Here is a 25,731-nt window from a genome sequence, read left to right on the forward strand (position 1 = left end):
AGCCAATCCAGCTCATTCAGAGACGGTGGGAGGGCCTAGATTCATTCCACATATTGGCCAAAGAAACGGCTCTCCAGTCCATGAGTGGTATGATTGGGCTTCACAAGTGGGATGAATGGATGCCTTTATTTGCATGAGAGAGAAAAGAGGATGTTTGTGTTCACGCTTGCAGTTGTGTTTTGAAGTGTGCGTGCGTGGGAGGGAGCAAGCAGCATTCCTTTTTGTGTGTGTCTGAACCTCCACAGGGCGAGTGCTGCGGCTGTTTACATCTGTGGGGTAAATGTACTAGTGGGATGAAAATGAAAATGGCGGTGTGTGTATGGCTGCGAGGGTGTACTCGCCTTCAGTTCCACAGGGCTGGCTGCCAGGTAAGTGTATGTGAGGACTGCAGGCTTAGTCTGCATTGTGTGTGTGGCTATGGGAATGCTCCTTGTGTGCGAGGGAAGAGACAGTTGGGATGATGTGTAGGCAGACAGTGAGTGATTTGAGGAGGGAGAATTGCCATCAAGGGGAGTCAAGAGAGGTTGATGCTACAATGCCCTCTGGGAATGAACAAACTTCCTAAGGGAAAGTTCCCAACAGCCCTTCACTCTTTGCTTCAGGAATAATCAGATGGAAGCATTTGCCATACAACACAACTGCTTGCCTTTGCACCCTTTCTACAGTTTTAATCATAACGAGGGGAGGCAATCACTAGGGCAGGGGACTCCTTCAAACCTGCTAAAATTATGATTGGGTTGGTGCCAGCCTTTGTATCAGCAGAGTCCTTAACTTCCTAGCCCTCAGGATTTCCAGGAGCAGCTTGAAAATGTATCCTAAAAAACAATATTATCTTTCTCCCACGACTGTGATTATTTTCTGCTGTTGTTGATCAGTTTCACCCAGACTCCACAAGCTTTCCATCACTCTTTTTGGAAGCAAGATGAATTATTTAGAAAGTGCATATGCGTGAAATATATAGTGATTTCCTTTATGTAATCTGTGCAGAGTTTGGCAATGGATACAAACCCACCAGTTGCTTAGCTATGGAACAATATGGACTAAGGCTACCTCTGCCCAGCACCCCTATTTGCTACCTTCATTTTAGGGACTGCTTTCTTGCCAATCCCCTAACCAGAGTGTTCATCACAGCAGGGTTAAGTAGCACCACCCGATACAAGTGTGCCAACTCCTAAGAGACAAGGCAGTTTCTGCCCCTTCCCAGTATTTTTGAGGGGGCGGAGGACCCCCCCCCCAATATTCAAAGGGCATTCAGCTCTGCCCCCAGACTCCTTGCAGCACTGCAAGGGCACTTTTCCTGGGAGCTCCACAAGCCTGGGGCCAAGAATTGGGAGCACAGATGGGGAGGACTGGAGCAGAGCCCATTTGAACGGGGAGGTGAGTGAGGTGCAGTGGGGGCTTGGTGGGGCTGCATACCTGCAGCTCTACCTTCCAAGGAGCATTCAAGGCGGGGCCGGCTGGGAAGCTCTGGATCCCCTGTGGCCTTTTTTTGGCTGCTGCTGCTGCCAGACGGCCAGCCAGCCAGAACTCTGCACTCGCCCACAAAAGGCTGCTGAAAGGCAACTGGGCGCCAGTAAGGGTGAGCAGGTGAGGAGAGGCACCAGCACAGGAGCACCAACTCCAAGGCCCAAGACAGTTTCTGCCCCCTGGCTCCGTGCACAGGGCCCCTCAATCCTGTTAAGAAGATGGCGCCTCTGTTTTTTTTTTTATAATAATTTTTATTCAATTTTTAAAACACATAATTAAAAAACAAACACATCACAAAATACAAACAAACATAAACAAATCAAACATAAATAAATTCATAATCTTATTTTCTTGTAACTTCTTTCAATCGACTTCCCCTTACCTCCCTTTCGCTGCATCCTTATTTTAAAATTTTTTAGCAACCCTTTAGTCAATTTATCCATTTAGTTCCCTTCATTAAATTCCCACAAATTTGTTAATTACAGCTGTAGTTCTCTACTTCTTACCCCTTGACATCTTAACACTCCTCAATTTTACAACAGTTTTTAAGATATATTTTAAATTTCTTCCAGTCTTCTTCCACTGCCTCTTTCCCCTGGTCACGAATTCTGCCGGTCATCTCTGCCAGTCCCATAAAGTCAATCACCTTTGTCTGCCATTCTTCAAGAGTAGGTAGTTCTTGCATCTTCCAATACTTTGCCAGAAGAATTCTTGCTGCAGTAGTAGCATACATAAAGAAAGTCCTATCCTTCTTTGGCACCAATTGGCCAACCATGCCCAGGAGAAAAGCCTCTGGTTTCTTAGTAAATGTCCATTTAAGGACTTTCTTAATTTCATTATAGATCATTTCCCAGAATGCTTTCACCCTCGGGCAGGTCCACCATAGGTGATAAAAGGTACCTTCATTCTAATTACATTTCCAACATTTATTATTGGGCAAATGGTAAATTTTTGCAAGCTTGACTGGGGTCATGTACCACCTGTAGATCATTTTCATTATATTTTCTTTTAAGGCATTACATGCCGTAAACTTAACACCAGTGGTCCATAACTGTTCCCAGTCAGCAAACATAATGTCATGACCGATATCCTGTGCCCATTTAATCATAGCTGATTTCACCGTTTCCTCCTGTGTATTCCATTTAAGCAGCAAATTATACATTCTTGACAGATTCTTAGTATTGGGTTCTAACAGTTCCGTTTCTAACTTTGACCTCTCCTTCTGAAATCCTATTTTCCTATCCTCTTTAAATGTCTCATTTATCTGATAATAATGCAGCCAATCTCGAACTTTGGACTTTAGTTTTTCGTAACTCTGAAGCTTTACCCTTTCACCTTCATATTCTAAGATTTCACAATATTTTGGCCATAAGAAGATGGCGCCTCTGACCCAATATCAAATGAAGAAACAACCACCCAGTGGAACTTCACCACACTGCAGTGCCCACCAGTTTTGAATGGTGGGTGGTATATTCATGGCTCTTGCGTTGTTAAAGTGCTGGTAACAACTTCTATAAGGCTTTCTATAATGCAGTAAGAATTGTAATCAAGAACAGGGAGGGAGGCAAGGTGATGCAAAGCTGTTAAATGGACTGAAAGCTCTACTATATATGGCAGGGGCAGAGAAGTACCTTCTGCTTACTGTTTTTTGGTGAATATTCCAAAATCCAGGTATGGAATCTCTGATTTCTGTTTCTGAGGCTGGAGCCTACTCAGGTATGGATTTGGGGGCAGCCACCCTCTCTGCACCTCACAGCACCAGGTTCCTCTCTTGGACAGTGGCCAACAACCAGTTTTTCAAAGGATGTTGCACTGAAAGCAGGGTCACTGCTTGCTTCCCCACCCTCCCCCCTCTCCCCCATCAACCATCTCGGCCATTTGCTTTTAAGCAAGCTTTAGGAATGCTTGGGATAAATCAAGTGGTGTCCATGAGCCCTCTTGGCTAATGTAAGAACAGAAAAACCTTACCATGTACCAAGACTTACGGATCATTATTAATAGAGAAAATCACCCACTCATAGCATAGAAACTGGAAAATCCATTTTTGTTTTAGCTCCCCCCATGCCCCCCCCCCCGCCACAAGATGAAAATGGATAGGTTGCTAAGGAGATTAGAACTGGAGGAGGAGGGGAGAACACAGACACGTGTGTGTGTGTTTCATAAAACTATTCTTGGAAATTTACTTTGCCTAGATTCTTTCTTCACTGTGAATCACTGACAGAGCTTCTACCTAGGTCTGTGTTTAGCTAGTTCTCCACGACTGAAACAGGGCTGTAGGCATGTGTTTTCACCTGCACAGTAAGGGCAATAGGAACACTAGGAAAGATGGGATAGAAAAATGCAAAGCACGTCCATCTAGCATTGTTCTTTAAAATCTGCTTATTGCATCCATGTCACAATAGTTCCATGGGCCACCAAGCAAGGATATTATGCCCATCACCTTGGTCAGTGCAAGGCTGTAAAGAGCCAGACTTGAAGGAGCAAGTCCCAGAAGAGTGGCAGTGCAGAAATGGGACAGATCCGCAAGAGGGCCAATCCAGAGACAGAATTGATTCTGAGTCAGAGTCTCTGATGAAATCTGTGTGCACACCATGCATTTAAAGTGCATGACTTTCCCCAAAGAATCCTGGGAGCTGCAGCTTGTTAAGGGGGCTGGGAACTGTTGTTCTGTGAGAGGTCAATTACAGTTCCCAGGATTCTCTGGCGGAAGGCAAGTGCTTTAAATGTATTGAAGCTGGTCTCTGCTGTGCTGATCACCTTTTAGGGAGCTGGGTTAGGCCCTGTCCTTCCTACTGTGCTGCTGGATGAGTATTCTAGAAATTTTGTACAGTGGTACCTTGGGTTAAGTACTTAATTCTTTCCGGAGGTCTGTTCTTAAACTGAAACTGTTCTTAACCTGAAGACCACTTTAGCTAATGGGGCCTCCTGCTGCTGCCGCGCCACCGTAGAATGATTTCTGTTTTCATCCTGAAGCAAAGTTCTTAACCCAAGGTACTATTTCTGGGTTAGCAGAGTCTGTAACCTGAAGCGTATGTAACCTGAAGCGTATGTAACCCGAGATACCACTGTATTGTACACTTTTTAAAAAAATGCTTCTAACTGATTTTATCTGTTTTCTATTTTATCTTCTTAAGTTGCTTTGAGACTTTAAAAAAAACCTCACAAAATGAATAAAGTGACAAACAAACAAACAAGCAAACAGATAATAGGCCATGCAAGCAAGGCCAGCATCTGGCTTCTGCTAAGGTAAAAAACTAGAACTATTTATGGGTTAGCTATTTTGAAATGGCTGGGAGGTGAGGTGGATAACTTTGCAGGAACTGGTTTGAGAAGGGGGGCAGAATACTGCCACTTTTTTCCTCCAGCTCCAGCAGCTCCCTTCAAGAGGAGATTAGGAAGCTCTGAATCCTGGCTGACTCTGATACCCTTGTGGCACCTGCCGCACTTGCTCGAGTCACCTACAAATGCCCGCTCACCCTCGTCTCTTCTAAGCCCCCGCTGCTTGCTCACTGGCAATACCACAGTGGAAAGGTAGTCGTGGCAGCAGTCAAGGAGGGGGGCTTCTGTTGCTAGTGGGTTCCTCAGATTCTGTTGCTAGTGGGTTCCTCAGATTCTTAGCGCAGACAGATTTCATCCATTGTCATCACTTATCAGACCTCTTGTGCTTTTTACTTTGTTTTGTTTTGCTTTAAAGGCAATCCACAAATCATCTTTGTTGTCTCTGACCTAAAATTGAAAACTGGTTTTTCATTCTAACTTTCAAGGCAAGCTATATAAATTTTCACCAAGGTGCAGAGTGATGTCTCTCTGCACCTGTCATGGCCAATGAAACTTTTGAGTTTTTCCTGCAGGGATTAGGACTATGTCAACTGAATTGTTTTCTATTTCAATGCCATAACCTGCATTACATAACATTATACCTGTCCCAAGAAACTGAAACAGCTCTCTCAGACAAATGTTTCTTTATTGTCAGTTTACTACATGATAATTTTCTACTTTTACAAAAATATTGTATAGCATCTTGAACTCAATTTTGATGAAAGGCGGTGTACAAATATGTTTTAAATAAAGACGAGCACTATCCTGGAGAGAATTCTCCTTTGCAGTCTCCATTGAAATATGACACAGTTGTATAAAGCACTTGTGCATGCTTTTACACCAGACATGGGGTACTTGCAGTCTTCCAGATGCTGTTGGACTCCAACTCCTATCAGCCCTGGCCAGCACAGTCATAGGTCAGGGATGCTGGGAGTCAGAGCACAGCAGCACCCGGAAGGCCACAAGTTCCCCATTCCTGTTTGTAAGGAAACCCCTTCTTGCCAAAGCTGCCACCCCCATTATACAGAATCTCACAGAATATCCTAATCTGCCACAGCCACAGAACTATGGCTGTTAAAGCATATATGCCACAGTTAAAGGACCTCTCCCTCCCTCCCCACAAGAATCCTGGGAACTGTAGTTTGTTACAGTAAGCTACAGTTCCCAGGATTTGGGGGTGGGGGGGGCTGTGTTTTAAATGCATTGTTACAAAATGCATTGTTACAAAAGCTGGACGCCACCCCCAATCTCTGCCAAGCTGTGTCAAGATTCCAGGGGGTTCCAGGTGCTCACCCACAGTCTATGCTCCCAGTGAGAATAAGACGCAGCAGAGACTGTCATCCTTTTAGAATTATGGTTAAATTACATATATTTACACCATTAGTCTTCACAGAGGAAGTCCAGTATGGTCACCTCAAGAGGGGCTTGTTCCCCACAGCAGTGCAGCACTGGAGCCCACGGCATCTCTCCCAGCCTGCCTTCAGCCAGCCTGCCAAGATGGCTCTGCCCTTTGTTCTCAGCTACTCCAAGGCCAAAGGCCCCCCAACTCTTCCTGTGACAACTCACCCCGTTATCCTGGCAACCTTCCGAATCCCCTGTCTCTATTCACATCTCAGGGCAGGGGACAGTTCTCCTGCACTGCCAAAGGCCCTCAATGGCCCTGTACCTTGCCAGGTCGTCTTCCTTAGGCTAGCCAAGGAATCCCTCTGCAGCTGGTATTTTCCCTTCATATCTCAGATAATCAAAACCCTACCATTTATTACCTTCTACTATTCACTAATAGGCAGGACGCGGGTGGAGTTGTGGGTTAAACCACAGAGCCTAGGACTTGCCGATCAGAAGGTCAGGGGTTCGAATCCCCATGACGGGGCGTTGCTTGGTCCCTGCTCCTGCCAAGCTAGCAGTTCGAAAGCACGTCAAAGTGCAAGTAGATAAATAGGTACCGCTCCGGCAGGAAGGTAAATGGCGTTTCTGTGCGCTGCTCTGGTTCACCAGAAGCGGCTTAGTCCTGCTGGCCACATCACCTGGAAGCTGTAGGCCGGCTCCCTCGGCCAGTAAAGCGAGATGAGCGCCGCAACCCCAGAGTTGTTCGCGATTGGCCCTAATGGTCAGGGGTCCCTTTACCTTTTCCTTACTATTCACTAATAGGCTCTGTTACCTCATATCCGTAACAGTATGATGCCGACGCAGCCAAAAGCCCAGACAGCCGCCGTTCTGGCACAGGGAGGGGACCAAGGGTATTAAAACCCCAGTGACGCCCGGCTGCCCTTCAATGCCCGAGGGAGCAGAGCCCCGGCCCAAGGCGCCCACCTGACCCCGTCCTTGTCCGGCTGGATGGACGCGCGCGCGTGTGCGCGCCCGGCCGCCTTGATGAGCGGCTCCGCCTTCCCGGGGCGGCGCCTCCGGCCCATGGCGCGGCGGCGGGGCGGGGCGGGGCTCCGGGCTGTACACAGCCACCACGTGGAGCCGGGGTGGGGACGCGCCTGGCCGAGCGGGCCGAGAGAGAGAGAGAGAGGCGGAGAGAGAGGGTGGCCGGCCGCTCGCTCGCGCGGCGCTGGAGACGGTGCCTCGAGGCCGCCTGGCCCGGCCGCGCTTCCCCTCCCGCCGACCTGTTTCCCTCGGGCATCTTACCAAAGCAGTGTCTCCCCGGGGTCTCTCTCCGTCCCGCGCGGAACTTGCAGCATCGCTCCCTGGGCGCGCGCCCCGCCGCCCTGCCGATGGAGGCGGCCGAGGACTCGGTCGCTCCTCCCGCTGCCGCAGCGGCGAGTCGCCTTTCGAGCGGCGACGGAAGCGCCGGAGCCGCATCAGGCGCCTGAGCCGAAGCCCCGCGAAGCCGCCGAGCTGGCGGCGGAGCGCTTGGCCTCGAGAGCCGCCTTGGCGCAGGAGTCCTCCCCGCCCGCTTCGCTCCTCTCCCGAGGCCGAAGGAGGCGCGCTGAGGGCGCCTCGGCGTCGGGCTCGCTCCGAAAACCGCGGCCCGTCCTGGGCGCCGACGCCGGCGGGATGGCCGCGCTCCGGGAGGCGTCCGCAAAGCGCGGCGAGCGCCGCAGGGTAAGAGGAACGCGCGCCTTGGGCTCCGCTTTTACGCAGCGTTGACGCGGCCCGGGCTCAGCCCCGCCACCTCGTCTTTTCTGTGCGCAAAGTTCGTGGGAAGTCCTAATCCTAAAGGCACCAGCCTGAAGCCCCGAACTCAGGACGGCGGGCAGGTTGACTCCAGCCCTGAGAAGATGGGAGGCGGATTCAAGAGAAGTCGGGGCTTCTGGGCACGCGCGAAGTACTTTTGCTTGAGCTACAGGCCCTGAGTACAAGGTAAATGGTGCTTTTGAGCATGTGTAAAGTGCCATCACTAAGGAACCACGGCCAGCCTTCCCGTGCACATTAGAGGTTAAGAGAAGGGCTACTAGGCAAAGCAGAATATTATTATTATTATTATTTTATTTTGAGGGGGAGGGTGTTATTCCACTAGACACTCCTAGGGATGGATATTAGCGGTCTTCAGAATGCCCTTTCTGTACACACCTTGCAATCCTTGCCTCCACTCTTTAAGAAAGGTCGTTATTAATATCTTCATTGCTAGGGTGAGATCAAGAGAGTGGAGGCTTGTCTGTGAAGTGGATCGTGGCAGAGGCAAGACTCAAACAATAGACTTTTTGATGCAAAGTTTAGTCTTGGTTGGCTTCAGCTGCAGCAGGAAAGAGGTTGCCTTAGCACAGGGAGCTATAGTTGGTGGGAGTTATAGTTCAGCAACATCTTGAGAACTCAACGTTGAAGAGCACTGATGAAAGGGATAGATGGAGCAGGCCCAAGACAGGCCTGAGGCAGAACAGCCAAATGGCACCATCATCACTACTACCCTCCCAGTACTTGACCTGGCGCAATCTCTCCAGCCTGCCCAGGACTTGCACAGGAGAACTCCAGTCATCCGCTCCATTACCTTTTATGCCTCCCAAAGTTCACTGTATCTAAAGCAGGTGTGGGGAACCTGTTGCCCGCCAGAGGTTGCTGAACTACAACTCCCATCATCCCTGGCCATTAGTCATGCTTGCTGGGGTAGATGGGAGTTGTAGTTTGGTTATGTTTGGAGGGCCCAAGGTTTCCCCACACCTGATCTAAGGCAACCTTGACTTGTGTCACCTCTTGCCATGGGCAAACTGCATGTGAACTTTGTCTGTTTCAGCGGTGTCCTACTTCGCAGCAGTGTTGTGAAGACGAAGCCTGCAAAATTCTTACCGAATGAAATGTTCCAAATAAATCATAAACTGTAACTAGTCTGAGTTGTGGCTGGTGCGAGTGGGACTGCCTTGCTCTCCTGAGTTACTGGGAAGGAGGGAAGAGAGGCACAGGGAACTAGGCGGGATAGCGCATGGCAGTGCAGCTGATCCAGTGCTCTTTCCACTGCAAGCCACACCATACTCCCTGCACCTCAACCCTCTCGGAAAGCAGCAGCAACCTGCGGTGTTGGAGAGCCACTTGGAGAGCCTCACCAGCCACTATTGACATGGCTCCAGCAAGCACAGCATGCTCTCCACATTGGGTGCCCATCCAGACACCCTTTCGGGGGGATTTTGTGATGAGTTGTGCTTGTGAGACTATTGGGGTGGTTATATGGGACCCTGCTTTCCATACTGTTTCTGCCTGCTAAAGATTTCAGGTGGGCATCCTGCTTTCTTTCCAGTTGATACATTCCCCATAACCTCCTGCTGGAGTGCTGTAAGTTTTTACAGAATAAAATGTTTGCTTTTTATTATTTTATTTATTTATTTATACCCCATCTTCCTCCCTGACGGGACTCGAGGCAGTTTACAGATAAAAGCAAGTCATTAAAAACGTGGGGGGCGGAGACCACAATCTTTTAAATCCAGTTAAACATTAATGGAATGAAAACTATACAGTGGACGCTCGGGTTGCGAACATGATCCGTGCAGGATGCATGTTCGCAACCCGCCTCTGCGCATGCGCGGGTTGCAATTTGGCGCTTCTGCGCATGCGCAACCACCGAAACCCGGAAGTAACCCGTTGCGGTACTTCTGGGTTTCGCTGGCCCGCAACCAAAAAAAACGCAACCTGAAGCGTCTGTAACCCAAAGTATGACTGTACATATATAAAATTTGTTTAAAACATACAAATAATTACAATAAAAAGCACAGCACCAGTCTTTTCATTAAAAGCAGTCAATTCCCAAAAGCCTGTTGGAACAAGAGTCTTGTCCCGCTTGTGTTGACTGTAGTGCAGTGGTGCCCCTCCAGATGCCAGTAATGTGGCAACATGGGGAAACCATCACAGAACAGCTCATAAAGCAGAACGATGTGTAAACGGTCCACTATAAATCCACAACAAGTGCTCTAGTATTGCCTGAATGTCATGTCGCACAATCGACCTGCAGAAAAAAGCCCGGGGGGGGGGGCTTCTAAACCTATGCATCCTAACTCAAAGGAAAGCCCCACCAAACTTATCCAAGATCTTAGAAGAGGAAGAGTTGTCTGTTAACACTATCTGAGGTTCTTTGTGTGCCCCCTCCAGGAGAGGTCCTCAGGATGGCTACACGAGAAGGGGCCTTTTCTGCAGTGGCTCCCCGCTTGGGAAATGTTCTTCCCAGGAAGGCTTGCCTGGAGCCTTCATTATATGTCTTTAGGTGCCAGGTGAAAATGTTCCTCTACAACCAGCCTTTGACTGTTTAAACGATCTGTGGCCTTTTCAGTGGGCTTGTGGGAGAGGGGTTATTGATTAGTTTGTTTTTGTTATGTATTTTTGTGTTCTCATTTTGTATTTTTATGCTGTAAGCCTCCCTGTGATTTTTAGATGAAGGTCAGTATAGGCAACTCCCAGTTTACATGGGTGGTACATTCCAAGGCACCGCACGTTCAAGTGAAATATTGCATATTTGAAACGCCATTGAAAAAGCCCCCAAACACCCCGTTCCGGCCCCATCCCTCCCTTTTTTCTGACATTTTCAGGTTACTTCCAAGTTCAGCATGGTCACGCACATATCGGATGTGCCTAAAACACTGCTGCCTGTATATAAATTTAATAAATGTCACTACTGCTGCTGCTGCTGCTGCTGCTAATAATAATAATAATAATAATAATAATAATAATACTAGGAACTTGTAAAATGCTGATTAATTTCTCCTGCTTGTGTTCATTATATAAGCATTTCAGAATAGATGTGTGCTTTTCTGTTTTGCTGAGTGGAGGCTTTAATCTTTCTCAGCTATAGGTTGGCCAACTTTTCAACCAGCTCTTGCACCTGCATGTTTACCAGAAGCACTTGATCTGCGGGCATTAGCCTGTGATGTTTATTTCCAGGCCACAAAAAGCTTTTTTTTTCTGCTGATTTTCTGCAGATCAATCACCTCTTAAAGGGAAAAGAGCAGGCCAGGTTATGGGGCAGGGTTTTTTAGGGGGGGGGGTTAGGTGTTGACAACCCTAAATACGACTGAGCATTATGGGGCCAAGGGTGGTGATTATTCCGGATTGATTAAACCACAATAAATTAATTATATGTGCCACTGATTCATAATCTGTAACTGGACATAGAGATTTGCACAATAGTTTTGGAAAACATGAATAAGGAAATTGTCAACTTCCTCCTTTTGAAACCCTAAAGTATAAGGAACGCAAGAAGCTGCTGTCCTGAGTCAGCCTGGGTCCCTTTGTCTCAGCACTGGCAGTAACTGTCCTGTGTCTCAGACGGAGGCCTTTCCCAGCCCCATTAGGTGGATGAGCCAAGAGTTGAACCTGGGACCTTTTCTCAGGCGCAAAGCACGTGCTCTTACCACTGGAGCTATGGTCCTTAGCAGAGGGTGCTTCTGAGCTCGTGCGGAGTGCCTCTTCCCCTCCTGCACCCACGCGGACTACCTTTAGTCACCCCCCACACATCTGGAATTCAGAGTGAAAGGCTTCCTGGGTGTGCAAGATGTGGCTGGTTTGAAATTAAGGAATGAAAGCCCCGGGTGCCTGCAGTGTGTACACAGCCTATGTTGTCATCCGACTCTTGGCAGTTACTGCTGTCTTCCCTCTGGTTGCCAGGAAGTCTCTCGTCAGCATCTGGCCAGGATGGAGGGGACAGCAAGGTGCCAGGAAGGGAACACGCACTTCCCGTGTTTCCCTTATCCTGCTGCCTGTGTGCTCCCTCTCCCGCACTCCCCAGCCTCACTCTCCCATTTTGCTTTCCCACTGCAGGTTCCTCCAGGATCTGTGCTAGCATCCCCTTCTTCTCGGGAAGCCTGAGGTGCTGTTTTTGGTACCCAGAGTGTGCATCTCTCTCTCTCTCCCTCTCTCCCCGCTTCATTTTCTACCTCCCCCCCCCCCGCTTACCTGGATGCCTGCTTACCACAGACCCACGCCTCCCTGGCCTCTGCTTCAGCATATCCTCTCCAGCGACATTGGATAGACTTCAGCTGGCAGGAGGATCAAGGGATTTTTCTTCAGGCTGGGACACAAGTTGTGGCTCTCCTCAACTGGCAGAGATCTACCGGTAACTCTCAGGGCAGCAACGGCAGAGGAACAATATTAGCTGGATTCACACGCAGAGACAGGGGAGGCTAATCTGGCACAACTTGCGATCCTAATTTTGGTTGGCTGCAGCTGACCCTGATTTGGAAGATCTCCCCTTGTGTGGCAGCACTAGGGAAACCACAGCGGTAAGGCAGGTCAGGATCCTGAGTGGAGTGTCCAAGAAGCCACTTTCCCCCCCATGCGAGAATCCTCTGTAGCCTCTTCTCCTCCAGGCTGTCACAAAGCGCTGGGACCCATCTCTCCTTTTCTACTTTCACCTCTTGAGAGGCTGGGCACCATACCATTCCTTTCCCTTCTCCCCCCTCCAAAAAAAGAGACTGAAGGATGATTTCCATGCATGGAGGCACCCCTCATTGTACCCTCCTCTTGCTTTGCTAGCCCAGGCTGTTTGGATTGCGATGGATGGGGTGAGACCTGTGCTGGCAACATGATGTAGCGATTCCTTCAGGCAAAGGCACCTGGGACTTTGGATCCTGAGTTTGGAACAATCTGCCAATTGGACAAAACCTTTCCCTGCAGAGTCCCTTTTTCAGGTCCTGGAAGTGGCAAGCTTCATTGCGAGTGGGGAGAATCCAGGCGGTGCTCTGAGATTTTGGCAGGGTTGGCTTGGGCAGTCTTGACCGTGAAGATTCTCATCTTCCAGACCGTGGCTTGTAGCCACATGGAAGACCTGGGAAAGTCCACGTCGTGGCTGCGGGCTGAGCTGGCCTCCCCGTCTCCGTGCCTCCACATCCTGGACTGCCGCAGCCGGGAGCTGTACGACTCGTCCCACGTGGAGCGGGCCCTGAGCGTGGCCCTCCCGGGGCTGCTGCTTCGTCGTCTCCGGAAGGGGAATCTTTCAGTCGGGTCCTTGCTGCCGGGGCCTCCCCAGGCCCTCAGGGATAGCACGGTGCTCCTATATGACGAGGGAACGCTCCAGCTGCCCCCATCAGGGAGCCAGGAGGAGGACGAAGGGTCAGTGCTGGTGACGCTTCTGCAGAAGCTGCGGGAGGAAGGTTGCCCCGCCTACTACCTGCAAGGTGGGTGTGCTGAGGAAAGAAGGATTTGTGAAGGTGGGAGGTAACTTTGAGATGGGGCAGGGCTACCCGACATATGGAAACCTATCTCTTTCCTAGGGGGCTGTCCTATGTTGAGTCAACCTCATCAGTCTCAGAACAAGCCACACTGACTGGCAAAGGTTCTCTGGGGTTTTGGGGGGCGGGTATTCCCAGCCCTACTTGAAAATACTGGTGACTGGACCTGGGACCTTCTGCATGCAAAGCAGATGTTCTACCTTTGAGCTGTGACCCTTGCCTAAAAGATGTGGAAGCTCCCTTAGCCAGGCCATTGGTCCATCTTGGTGTTGTCTGCACTGACTGGCAGCTTCTCGTCAGGGTTTGAGGCAGCGTCCTCTCCCAACCCTTCCCAAATATGCTGGGGATTGAAACTGGGGCCTTCTGCATGCAAAGCAGGTGCTCTACCTGTGAGCTGTGGCCCTTCTCCTAACCAGTCCATTCTCCAGTGGAGCAGGGAAAAGGCAGATTCAGGAATATTGTTGCCAGATTTCAAGCCAGAGATTTCCTCTGTTTTTAAATTTGCTGCTGAATCAGGAGAGCAGATAACCACAATTGTACCATCCCTGTACTGCCATGTCCCCCCGTCCCCCAGCTGTTCTAATCAGCAGTTTTTCAGCTGTGGCAACGGGGCAGAGCAGATTTCCAGCAACTGGAACTCAGGAGAATTGCTGCCTCTGACAGCCGAGGCAGAACTTTGCCATCAGGGTTAGACCTGGGGTTTGACTTGGCATAAGGGTGTGTCCATATTAGCACCATAGAGTTCAGTTTGTTTTTGTTTGTGCAACACACAGGGGACACTCATGGGTTGGGGTTGGGGGACAAGGCAGCGGATGATTTCACCCTGCAACACATTGGCTAGAGATGAATTACAGAATGGCTTAAGGCCTCCAATCAAGTGTGAAGCTAGTTTGAGAAACAACACCTCAAACGGTAGCATCTGATAACAAAGTGCAGGATACGTATGTATTTTGGATAATGCTGTGGGAACATGGATTACAAACCCAGCCCTGGAAGTGCAGTGAGGACACAGTAAATTGGGGTGTGGACACAGTCTTGGTCTTGTTACACATCCCTTCCTAGTGACCTTAGCCAGGAATATTATCCTGTATCAGAGATGGAGGAACCTGGGTCCTTCTTGTGGTCTCCAACTCCCATCGGCTCCAGCCAACATGGCCAAGGCTTGGGGGATGGTGGGAGCTGGAGTCCAGGAACATCTGGAAGGTACCACTGGTTCCTCACACCTGCCTGAGATTTTAAGTCACTTCCTAGGGAGGTTCGCCCGGTGCCTTCATTACATATCTTTAGGTGCCGGGCGAAAGCATCTCCCAGGCCTATTAAACTGATGGGGTACTGTGTTCATTTGTTATTGTGACTTTAAAAAAAGGAAGTCCTGAAGTACAGAAACTCAGAAAGTGTACAGAAACTCAGAAAGTGAAGTGTTTTCCCCTGGCTACATCTGCATGCTTTCAAGGTCGTCTTTATCACCCAGCTCTTAAATGTAAAAGAGGGACTGCCAGGAGGGGTGGGTGGGTAGGTGGGGGGTTGGATGGCAACGCAGTACAGGCCTGCCCTGGGAAACTTCCCTGGCCGCTGCCCAAGCCTGTTAAGTGTCACCCTAGGCCTGACCCATCAGAGCAACCGGGCCGGGAGCCAGAATAGAAGAACAGCAGTGAATAAGGCTGCCAGCTTTTCAACTGGCCATTGTAGCTGTGCTTTTAACAAAAGTTTGATTTGCAGACCCTTAGCAAATGGTGATTCTTTGCAATGCTGTGAAAAGTTTCACTTGCAGATTTCTGCACAACATGTAGCTGCTAAATGCAAAAGAGCTTGCCAATCCACCCCCCACCCATCATCAGTTTGCGACTCCAAATCTCAGCAAGCCTTTTGGCAAGTGTGCCACCAGTGCAGTCCAAACTATGAGAATGCCACTTTAGCTTCTACAGCAGGGTATATGAAGCTCCCACTTTGTCTCTTTGCCTTCCTCTGCATGGAGCTTTGCTGTGATTCAACCCTTGACTACCCCTTAGCTAGACCACGGGGCACCCTCCAGATTATGGATTACAACGCCTATCAGTCCCTGTCAGCATGGTCAGGGATGATGGGAGTTGTAGTTCAACAGTTTGTTTCCTGCTTGGCAGGGGGTTGGACTCGATGGCCCTTGTGGTCTCTTCCAACTCTATGATTCTATGATTCTAACATTTTGAGGGCATCAGGTTGGCTACCCTTAATCCGGGTCCACCTATTGACTATTTGTAGGATTGCCAAACACAGTGCACAGTTCTGTGTAACTCTGATACTCTTTATTTATTTATTTTTGAACTGTAGCCTTTCAACAGAGTTGGGTAGAGGGACTGCTTAACCTTTCCACCAGCAGCAGTGGTTGTCTCTTCAAAATCACCCCTTCATCTGTTTTTCTCCACATCAGGGAAAATATTCTTGAACCTGTGTTTTTCCCTCCATGGAGAGAAATGTAGTTGTGAGTGATTTTCAGCTCAAAAGCAACGTAGGCAAAGCTTCTCCTTCCCACCCACAGATCTTCCACTCAAGATTGCACCTCTCTCTGCGGCTACCTTTTCATGTGAGATGGTCTTAAAAATATATTGAGGCAAAGCTACACCCAGCAGCATTTAACATGTAGTTCGCTGCTCACTTTGTCCTTTGGAAACAGTGATTAGGTGGAAGCTGAAAACACAGGTTTTTTTCCCCACACAGTGCAAGCTGCTCTGAAATTCTCTCTTGTGCACAACTATTAATAGTGCAGGAGCACGGCCCTTTTTTACCAGGTCTCCCTAATTCTCCTCACCCCTGCTCCCACAACACTGAAGACTGCCAGGATTGCAGGTTTCGGGACAGCTGCACATTCCTCCATTGCAAGGGGTTGGCGCTAGATGATCCTCAAGGTCCCTTTAACGCTGCAGTTCTATGATTCTGTGCTCTTTTAAAAAATGTAAAAAGCCTGGAATGGTAGCAGTTAAAGCGTTTTGTTATGTAATCTTTGATAAACATGCCCTGTAGATTTCTACAATCAAAAGGTAATATCACCAAGGCAACAGTCTGTAAACAAACAATCTCCTGGCACAACACTTTGTAGCAGCGTCTGTAAGCGTCTGTGTTAAAGTGGGGGCAAGAGGTCTGGGCTCCAACAGAAAGGATTCAGGACTTGGAACTCCTGACTGCCTCTTAACTGTACTGCCAAGTACAGAAAGTCATGGCTATAGGTAGAGCAAAAGAACTGGGGGGCAGGTGTGGGGGCCTCCTTGGTCCTGAATGAAGTAACTGTGCCCCTAAAGGACCAGATGTGCAGGACTCACAGCTGCCCATGGAGGCCCAGGTTAATTCTGTGTCCAGGGCGGCTGTCTATCAGTTCTACCTGGTACATTGGCTGAGACCCTGCCTGCTTGCAGACTGTCTCACCAGAGTGGTGCATGCTCTAGTTATCTCCAACTTGGACTACTGCAACGCACTCTACATGGGGCTACCTTTGAAGGTGACCCGGAAACAACTAATCCAGAATGCAGCAGATAGACTGGTGACTCGGAGTGGCTGCCCGGACCATATAACACCGGTCCTGAAAGACCTACACTGGCTCCCAGTATGTTTCTGAGCACAATTCCAGGTGTTGGTGCTGACCTTTAAAGCCCTAAATGTCCTCGGTCCTGTATACCCGAAGGAGCATCTCCACCCCCATTGTCCAGCACCGAGGGCCTTCTGGCAGTTCCCTTGCTGTAAGAAGTAAGGTTACAGGGAATCAGGCAGAGGGCCTTCTTGGTAGTGGCGCCCACCCTGTGGAATGCCCTCCCATTAGATTTTAAGGAGATGAGTAATTATATAACCTTTAGGAGACATCTGAACTGATTTTTTTTAATGTTTAATGTCTTATGTTTTTAATATTCTGTTGGAAGCTGTCCAGAGTGGCTGGTCCAACTCAGGACAGGGTACAAATAAAAAAATGTTATTGTTAATAATTATTATAGGAAAGAGTGTCCCCAATATGACAGGGGAACCTCCACTGTCAGTGCTTTAATTCTGCATGTAACAACTGTGGCTGTGCTGCTGCTGCTGAGTCGTCTCTTGGCTTTGTCCTTCCTTGCAGGAGGCTTCCATAAATTTCAGGCTGAATGGCCGCACCTCTGTGAGACCAACCTGGACACAGCCAGTGCCAGTAGCTCACCTGTGCCCCCGGCAGCTCCTGTGGTGGGACTGGGCGGCCTGAGCCTCAGCTCCGACTGCTCCGATGCAGAGTCGGGGCCCCTCAGCAGCGGGATGGAGTCAGAAGGGGCGAGCCCCCCCTCCTTCCCCGTGCAGATTCTACCCAACCTCTACCTGGGCAGCGCCCGTGACTCTGCCAACATGGACACCCTGGCCAAGCTGGGCATCCGCTACATCCTCAACGTCACCCCCAACTTGCCCAACCTCTTTGAGAAGAACGGCGACTTCCATTACAAGCAGATCCCTATCTCAGACCACTGGAGCCAGAACCTCTCTCAGTTCTTCCCTGAGGCCATTGAGTTCATTGGTGAGTGAAGGGAAAGAAAGGCAGAAAACCCCACCCTTGGCCTCCCGGTTGCGTTTTCCTGTGGCCGTTGTCTGCTGGCCATCGGAGGACCCATTCACATGACCCCTGCAAAGCATTTGAGGGAATATGGCTTGTGTCCCTGAGACAGTCATCCGAGTCCATTGAGAGGCAACTGGCTCTCACTGCAGCTCACAGCTGACTGACTACTAGTTGGGCCCCGTCACTCACCTTTGTGTCTTCATGTTGGGCGGGGGGGGACAGACTTAATGAACCTTCGGGGTCTCTTCCAACTCTGCAATTCTGTGGTTCACGATTGATTCATAAGGGGGGCGGAGAACCTAGAAACACTGTGTCTACTGCAGTTTTTTGTAACATACCACTTAGGAACTTTCAGTACCCTGGGGCTTGCAAGTGAGTAAGGAGCTGGAACCAACACCCCAGAGATTGTCCCACTAGTGCAGGCATCCCCAAACTCGGCCCTCCAGATGTTTTGGGACTACAACTCCCATCATCCCTAGCTAACAGGACCAGGGGTCAGGGATGATGGGAATTGTAGTCCCAAAACATCTGGAGGGCTGAGTTTGGGGATGCCTGCACTAGTGCATCTAGTTTTCGGGGCCAGTGGGCAGGTAGATACACTTGAAAATGGGTGGTTTTCCAAGCCAGGGTCCCCATAGTGAGTTGCTGGTGGTTGAACTAAGGTCAGGTAGGACCAAGGAAGGGCAGGAGGCCTGGCTTCCAGTATTCATCCCTGGCTTGGGTGATCCAAAGGCCTCGCCCAAAGTCAGTGGGGCCAGAGCTTCCTGTGCATCAGCTGTGGATGAACCTTTGCCCTCCACCCCCACCCACAAGATGTTGCTGCACTACAGCTCCCATCATCCCTGGCCGTTGGCCATGCTTGCTGGGACTGAGGGGAGTTGTAGTTTGGTGACATCTGGAGAAACAAAAGTTCCCCATACCTGCTGTACAGGAATAAGGCTCATGGATCCTCAGGCAGCTTACTAGGCAAAGTCCTTAGAACTTGTGGGGCTCCCAGTTGATCTACATCTTTAGTGTTGAGGTACAGTAATTCCGCATCCTGGGGAGAAGGCAACACAATGGTGTGCCATTCCATTCTGGTTTGTCCTCATGATACTCTCAGCAGGCACAGTTTTCAAGCAGCCCCATACTGATCTGTTTTGAATTTTGTACTGCTGGAGAGTAGGAGTCCTTTACCTGCTGAGAGCATCAAGTTAGCCCCCGATGGTTGTGAGCATAAGCCCTTGCTCAAGGTATCTACTACATGGGCTGGGTTAACTGACCCCTCCAGGCACCCCCTGTCTTTTAGAGACCTCACTCTTCCTTTGCATTACAGACCTGCAATCTTCCCTGACTTTAAGTCTCCTACACTCCCAAACTGATTCTTTGCTGTTGGCCAGTTTCCCCCTTTTCTTTCTCATTGAGCAGCTTCAGTGTGTGCACACAGTGAGGTCTGTGGTCTGTGCATCCTCAGATTGGTTCTGTTCCTGCATCATCTGTAGAATATGATGCCTTGGCACCAACTAGGCCTGCAATGGTTCACTGATGAATTTGCCAGATTAATCATTTTAATATATTTTGTTCAGGTGCCTCTGATAAAACAGATAATTCTTATTTTAAAAGTTAACAGTTTTAAACCAAACGTTTCCAAAACTGGTGGCATGTAGACTCCCATCTTCAAAGAGAGGCATTTTCGCTTCTCTCTCTGTTCAACAGAGTTAATGCATTCTCATAAACTGACTTCTAATCCTCATTCTAATCACTTTGCTTGGCCACTCAAATTTTCACAAAGTGCTTCTTGCAAGCGGGGCCCTGCAACAAAATGTTGCTGTGTTGAGTGTTGCTGTTCAGGATTCCAGCAACTTCATTCCACTTCCCCTCCCTTCCAGTGGTTAGGAAGGGGGTGCCTGCCCCTCCCCCAAACTCCCTACCTTTGTCCCTTATCCTGGGCCACAACTATTTTTTGAGCTTTCTCCCCTGATCCTCTAATGTCAGCTCGAATGCCCTTTTCCTCATTGTTTCATTCTCTCTTTTGCTGCCCACTTCCTTTTGCCCCCAAACTTCCAAATTCTTTGCAAGCCTTTCTGGAACTGGAGCCAGAAGAGAACAATTTGCACACTCTCTTCTAAACCTAGATTTTGTGTTTCTTTGGCACAGTTTGAAATATGCTGCTGCAGTGCACGCAGTCATGGACATACAATTCTCAGACTTTTCCTTTGGAAAATTCAGCATAAAATCTTCCATTTAAAAAAGAATTAGAGTGATGGAAGAATAGTCTCTGGGACAGTTTGGGAGAGATGACGCCCACCAAGGACCTTTTATCAAAGTTGTCTCCATCTGGCTTCTCCCCAGCAGGATGTAAAGGGCTGTTGCTCTGCTGTGGTGGTCCTTAGGCAAGTCTGTCTGTGTGAAAAGTCAAAGCAAGATCACTTTTATTCGGGGGGGGGGGGAGCAAAGCAATTCAGTGGCATGTATAAATTATGTGGGTAAAACCTCGGCGCCTAGGGCTTGCCGATCGCATGGTCGGCGGTTCGAATCCCCGCGGCGGGGTGAGCTCCCGTCTTTCGGTCCCAGCTCCTGCCCACCTAGCAGTTCGAAAGCACCCCTAAGTGCAAGTAGATAAATAGGTACCGCTCTGGTGGGAAGGTAAATGGCATTTCCGTGCGCTACTCTGGTGCCGGCTCGCCAGAGCAGCTTCGTCACGCTGGCAATGTGACCCGGAAGTGTCTGCAGACAGCGCTGGCTCCCGGCCTCTTAAGTGAGATGAGCGCACAACCCCAGACTCAGACACGACTGCCCCGCAAGGGCAGGGGTACCTTTACCTATAAATTATGTGACCAAGCATATCTACATCTTTCTTAGTTGCTTCATATAGTTGGAGGAACATGGCAGTGTGTGGGGCACTTAATTCCTATTGAATCACTGGGAGCTTTACTCAGCAGTCACTGTCTATATACAATCTGCCCTGAGGACTAGAAACTTGCTTTTTGATTATATATATAGAGAGAGAGTTACTATAGGATCCTTAGGAAGCTGAGTTCTTCACTAGTGAAGTTGCAGGATATCCTCAGCGCTGCTCTTAACCTGAACATTCACACACACCCTTGGGTTCTTCCCCACCTGCCTCCCTTGTCCTGCCACCCTTCCCTCATCCCCACTTTTTTCTCTGCCCCAGCCCTTACAGCCCCAGTTTTGTTGTTGTTTAGTCGTGTCCGACTCTTCATGACCCCCTGGACCAGAGCACGCCAGGCACTCCTGTCTTCCACTGCCTCCCGCAGTTTGGTCAAACTCATGCTGGTAGCTTTGAGAACACTGTCCAACCATCTTGTCCTCTGTCGTCCTCTTCTCCTTGCACCCTCCATCTTTCCAAACATCAGGGTCTTTTCCAGAGAGTCTTCTCTTCTCATGAGGTGGCCAAAGTATTGGAGCCTCAGCTTCAGAATCTGTCCTTCCAGTGAGCACTCAGGGCTGATTTCCTTAAGAATGGATAGGTTTGATCTTCTTGCAGTCCATGGGACTCTCAAGAGTCTCCTCCAGCACCATAATTCAAAAGCATCAATTCTTTGGTGATCAGCCTTCTTTATGGTCCAGCTCTCACTTCCATACATCACTACTGGGAAAACCATAGCTTTTACTATACGGACCTTTGTTGGCAAGGTGATGTCTCTGCTCCCCACCCCCCACCCCAGTGCAGCCGTATTCACGCGCCCGACCTGATCTTTCCCTTTCTCGTTCCCTCTCTGTCCCAGATGAAGCCCTGTCCCGGAACTGTGGCATTCTGGTGCACTGCTTGGCGGGGATCAGCCGCTCGGTGACCGTCACTGTAGCCTACCTCATGCAGAAGCTCAACCTGTCCCTCAACGACGCCTACGATCTGGTGAAGCGGAAGAAGTCCAACATCTCGCCCAACTTCAACTTCATGGGACAGCTGCTGGACTTTGAGAAGTCGCTGGGGCTCAGCAGGGCCAGCCGGCGCCCCCCCTCTGGCCAGAGCTGCTTCTTCACCTCGCCAACTGACGACAGCGTCTTTGAGCTGGATCCCACGTAGGGCCAAAAGAGGGTGGTGGCCTCTCTTCTTGCCATCGCCGTTGGCCGCCGCCTCCTCTTCAGTGTTACCTGCCTGCCCTGGTGGCAGAGTCCCTTTGGGGACCAACTGAATACCTCACGCCAGAGAGGAAGGCACCTCTTACAGCTGCCTTTGTTGCTGTGGATGCTGCACATCTTCCCAAACATGCAGCTCAGCTGATGGGGCCAGATCCATAACCAAAGACCCTCCCTGCCCCCACAACCCTTCCACCTGCCTCTCCATTCTCCCAAGATCCCTGGACAAATGTTGAGTGTCTCCTCTGGACACACAGACCGTGTGGTCCAGACCACCCTGTTAGATTTTAAAAGATTTGGAATGGGCCGTTTTCAGGGCTGGAACCTGCTGGTTGCTAAAATGCCCATCTTATATAGGATGTTTCCCATTCTACAGCCATAATCTAGAAACTGGTTAGGTTGCAGACCTTCGGCTCCCATGAGAATCCTCTCTCCCCAGGACTTCTGGTTCTAAAGCTACATCATTCAGTTTAAGGGGGGAATTGGGGGGGGGGGATATGAAAGAGAGAAAGAAGTCTCCTGTGGCAGTTCTGTAATGAATAAAGGGATAATCCAGATTAGAAACCTATTTCTCAAAGGTGAAAGGTTCCCCAACTCTCTATCTTGTTCTTGGTTCTAGAACCATGAACCACAGAATCCAAAGCGGTGTCACAGCATGTATAGTCTGAGACTCTAGAATTGCCTTAAGGAGCCCCTGCCAGGAATGGTACAAGACACCAAACAAAAGAATCTACACCCTTTTAAGCCTTTGGCCTCTGGTTCTAGGAATTAATCCTATCATGCCTGATGCAAGAACTGCAGCTCTGGAACTGGGACAGTTAAGGAATCTCTGGGTCAAGAACCTACGAGCTTTGGATGCAGATTCAGAAGCCTGTATCATTCATCATACCTCAACCATCATCTGCCCCACAACGTCCCATCCCAAAAGCAGGCTGGCCAGCCACTCTGGAATTAATCCAGCTATTTCGGAAAAGCAGAAGGAAAATGTGTGGGGTCGAAACTTTGGAGCAGATTTGCATCAGGGAGCCAGCTGGAAGACCTAGATAGTAGGGGGCATGGTGATCAGTTCCTGCACAGAGGTGGAGAAAGTGGAGCAGCTCAGAATTTCATGTCTGTGTTTGTACAAAGTTTGAATGTGTGTATGCCTGAATGCCTGCTTGTAAGCAGCCAGAGCTGTGTATGTGAGTACTAGACAGCGTCTGCTTAGCCTGCATGCAGGGCTTAATTTGTGGCCAGAACGTAGGGCTGAAACTTGCTTTCAGTGTCAGGTGCTCCGTCCAGGCACAAGTTAAGTAGTAACAAAGAAGAGAGCACCTCTGAGCATGGGCAGAAAAACAATCAAAGAAGTAGTAGGTAAATGGGCAGACTGCTGGCCACAGACTGCTCCCCTGCAATAGGCTACAGTTCTTGGGTAAAAGGATGTGACTTGTACTAAGTAGGCATGCACTCAGCACTTCCTTTAAAAAATGAATTAACTTAACCATTGCCTGTAAGTGAGTGTAGTCAGATAACAGATTGTGCCTGTGTGTTCTAAACTATGTCCAGGGCATTCTGGTGCCCCCTGCTTAATGATAAGTTCCCTAGGTTTCTTCACTGTGGATCTGCTGGGCTGTGTCTCTGCTGCAATTCCATAAGTTGGTATTTTTGCAGGATTGGCTCTCTCCTGATCCCACCTTTCTTTCTTGATCTTTTTTTAAAGCAACTTTCTTGGCCCTTTTGGCTATGAAGATATGCTTAAAAGTGCTTGCAGGCAAAGCTTGCTGAAATAATCTCGAGCAGCTGCAGAATGAGGGGCTCCAGGGGTCAAAGCGGGTGGGCTTCAGGGTCCTGCATAGTGGACCTCCTTATGATTAGCAAAAGCAAGATAAAGGATGCAGAGTTTTAAACAAAAATTTGCAGAGTAACAGTGCAATCTTACATGTGTCTGCATAGAATTAAGTCCTATGAGGTCCAATGAGACTTATTCCTAGGTAAAGGTGTAGAGGACTGCAGCTTAGGTTGTGCAAAATACAAGCAATTACGCAAATTTGCTCATCTAGTACCATTCATGTGGGTTGCAGAATTCAGCTTTGGGCAGGGGGGAATTTGGACTGCCTGGACACAACCTTTAATTTTATTTGGCTGTAGACTTCAGTCCTGTGTACCTGTATGTGAAAAATGCAGGTCCGTCATTTTCTCTTTTCCTCTTTTCTTCGTGGCAGCTAAGAGAACTGCCTTAGGATGGTCATTTTTTAAGAATAATAATAATTAATAATAATAATAATAATGGTTGGCATCCTGGTCTCTTTGTTTTTCAAATGAATGTATATGGCTCCGGAGCCAACTGGAGAGACAGGCAAGGACTGTCACTGCCATGGGCAACACAGTCACTTCAATAAAAACAGGCCTTTAAACAATACGAAGGAGTGTGGATTTGTTTGGTGTTGGTGCTGATGAAAAGCAGCTGACGGTGAACCACTTCACATGCACAAGACCAGTCCAAAGAAAGCCACTAACCCAGCTGCGAGGAACCTCTGGCCCTGGAGTTGTTTGCTGAACTACAACTCCCATCTTCCTTGGCTATTGGCCAAGCTTGCTCGGACTGTTGGGAGCTGTAGTTCAGCAACATCTGGAGGGCAAAAGGTTCCCCACATCTGCCATAACCCTAATGACTATGATCACTGAGATCATCTGGATTTTTAAATAAAAAACAGAATGGTGTTTTATAGTGTACACCATCTGTATAATTTAAAATGTGGCTGTATAGGCATACTCAGAAATAAATAAAAACCTCACTCATTCATGTTTTGAGTAGAAGACAACTTACTGTTTAATCTTCCCCTGACACTAAGTATGTGGGGAGAAGCAAAAGAGGTGGGTCTCTGCAGAATTTACCATTTATATTGTCATTTCTTAGATACAGAGAATCAGAATTAGTTGGAGGAGACCCTGAGGATCCTTCGTCCAACCCGCTGCAATGCAGGACTGTGCGGATGTCCCTTATGGGGAGAAATCCTGCAACCTTGGCATTATCTGCCCCATTCTCTAACCAGCTGCGCTATTCTCCACCAGTGGCCTTCACTGTGGCTGATCAGAAGTCAGAACAAAAGCTGGTGGGTGGTGGCAGGAACCACAGAGCCAGTCTTGGGTCCCGGAATTTTAATGGACTGCAGCTCCCATCATCTCCAGGCTACTTAGCCAGCGCTCGGGGGTGATGGGGTCCTAGTAGTCCAACAACATATGGGGAACCAATGTAAGAAAAAAAGAATGTCAGCAAACAGCTTCTCTTTCAGAGTAATCTGTGTTAAATGGATTAGGATGGGAGGGTTGGATGGGGCCGGGAGGTGGAATGGAGAGATTTGTGGTTTTGACTGCAGCTCAGGGGAGGAGAGATATTCCCAGAAAGGCAGAAGAAGCCTGAAATGAGGTGATTTTAGGAGCTGTCTTACACAGAGTCAGACCACTCGCTCAGAATTCTCTACACCTGCAGCCCCTTAGCCTCTACCTCCTTAGCTGCCAGGTTTCCTTGAATTCCTCGATTTTCCAGGCTTTAAAAATAGTTTCTTCCCTCTTGTGTAGGTTCTGGAAAATTGGTACAGTATTTTGCATGATTCTACCCCAACTCCCACTTTTATGCCTTGGAAAAATGAGGCATAAATGCCAGCTATCTGAGAATAATTAGGTAGGCACCTGTTCTCCGTGTGTGGCACTAAAATTGGGAGTTAATTTCACTTGCTTTGCAGAACAGCAGCTGTGTTGGTC

General features: G+C 49.0%; 1 protein-coding gene and 1 long non-coding RNA gene across 3 annotated transcripts; one reads left to right on the forward strand and one right to left on the reverse strand.

Annotated features, from left to right (window-relative positions):
* The first annotated feature begins 296 nt into the window (after positions 1 to 296).
* Positions 297 to 24,388, forward strand: DUSP9 (dual specificity phosphatase 9). Of its 2 annotated transcripts, none has more exons than XM_081844553.1 (4): positions 297 to 368; positions 11,965 to 13,319; positions 17,449 to 17,871; positions 21,639 to 24,388. In XM_081844553.1, exons 2-4 carry the CDS (start codon positions 12,962 to 12,964, stop codon positions 21,935 to 21,937), a joined length of 1,080 nt encoding a protein of 359 aa, XP_081700679.1. In that variant the 5' UTR covers positions 297 to 368; positions 11,965 to 12,961; the 3' UTR covers positions 21,938 to 24,388. The 2 variants fall into 2 exon arrangements, with proteins under 2 accessions (XP_081700679.1, XP_081700678.1); XM_081844552.1 differs by lacking the exon at positions 297 to 368 and adding an exon at positions 7,755 to 7,833.
* Positions 15,589 to 22,479, reverse strand: LOC309331979. Its single transcript, XR_014152027.1, has 4 exons — positions 22,398 to 22,479; positions 20,205 to 20,292; positions 19,631 to 19,701; positions 15,589 to 15,809 (listed from the first exon to the last, which is right to left on the reverse strand). It is a non-coding gene; the product is annotated as an uncharacterized lncRNA (long non-coding RNA).
* Positions 24,389 to 25,731: the final 1,343 nt, after the last annotated feature.

Source organism: Podarcis erhardii, assembly GCF_964252035.2.
Source record: "Podarcis erhardii genome assembly, chromosome: 17".
Lineage (NCBI taxonomy): Eukaryota > Metazoa > Chordata > Lepidosauria > Squamata > Lacertidae > Podarcis > Podarcis erhardii.

Bases quoted from the DNA above. Each gene is read 5' to 3' on its own strand.
- DUSP9 (XM_081844553.1), top strand. From the start codon at position 12,962: ATGGAAGACCTGGGAAAGTCCACGTCGTGGCTGCGGGCTGAGCTGGCC. The intron at 13,320-17,448 runs GTGGGTGTGCTG...CCTTCCTTGCAG, and splicing joins CCCCGCCTACTACCTGCAAG to GAGGCTTCCATAAATTTCAG. The intron at 17,872-21,638 runs GTGAGTGAAGGG...TCTCTGTCCCAG, and splicing joins TGAGGCCATTGAGTTCATTG to ATGAAGCCCTGTCCCGGAAC.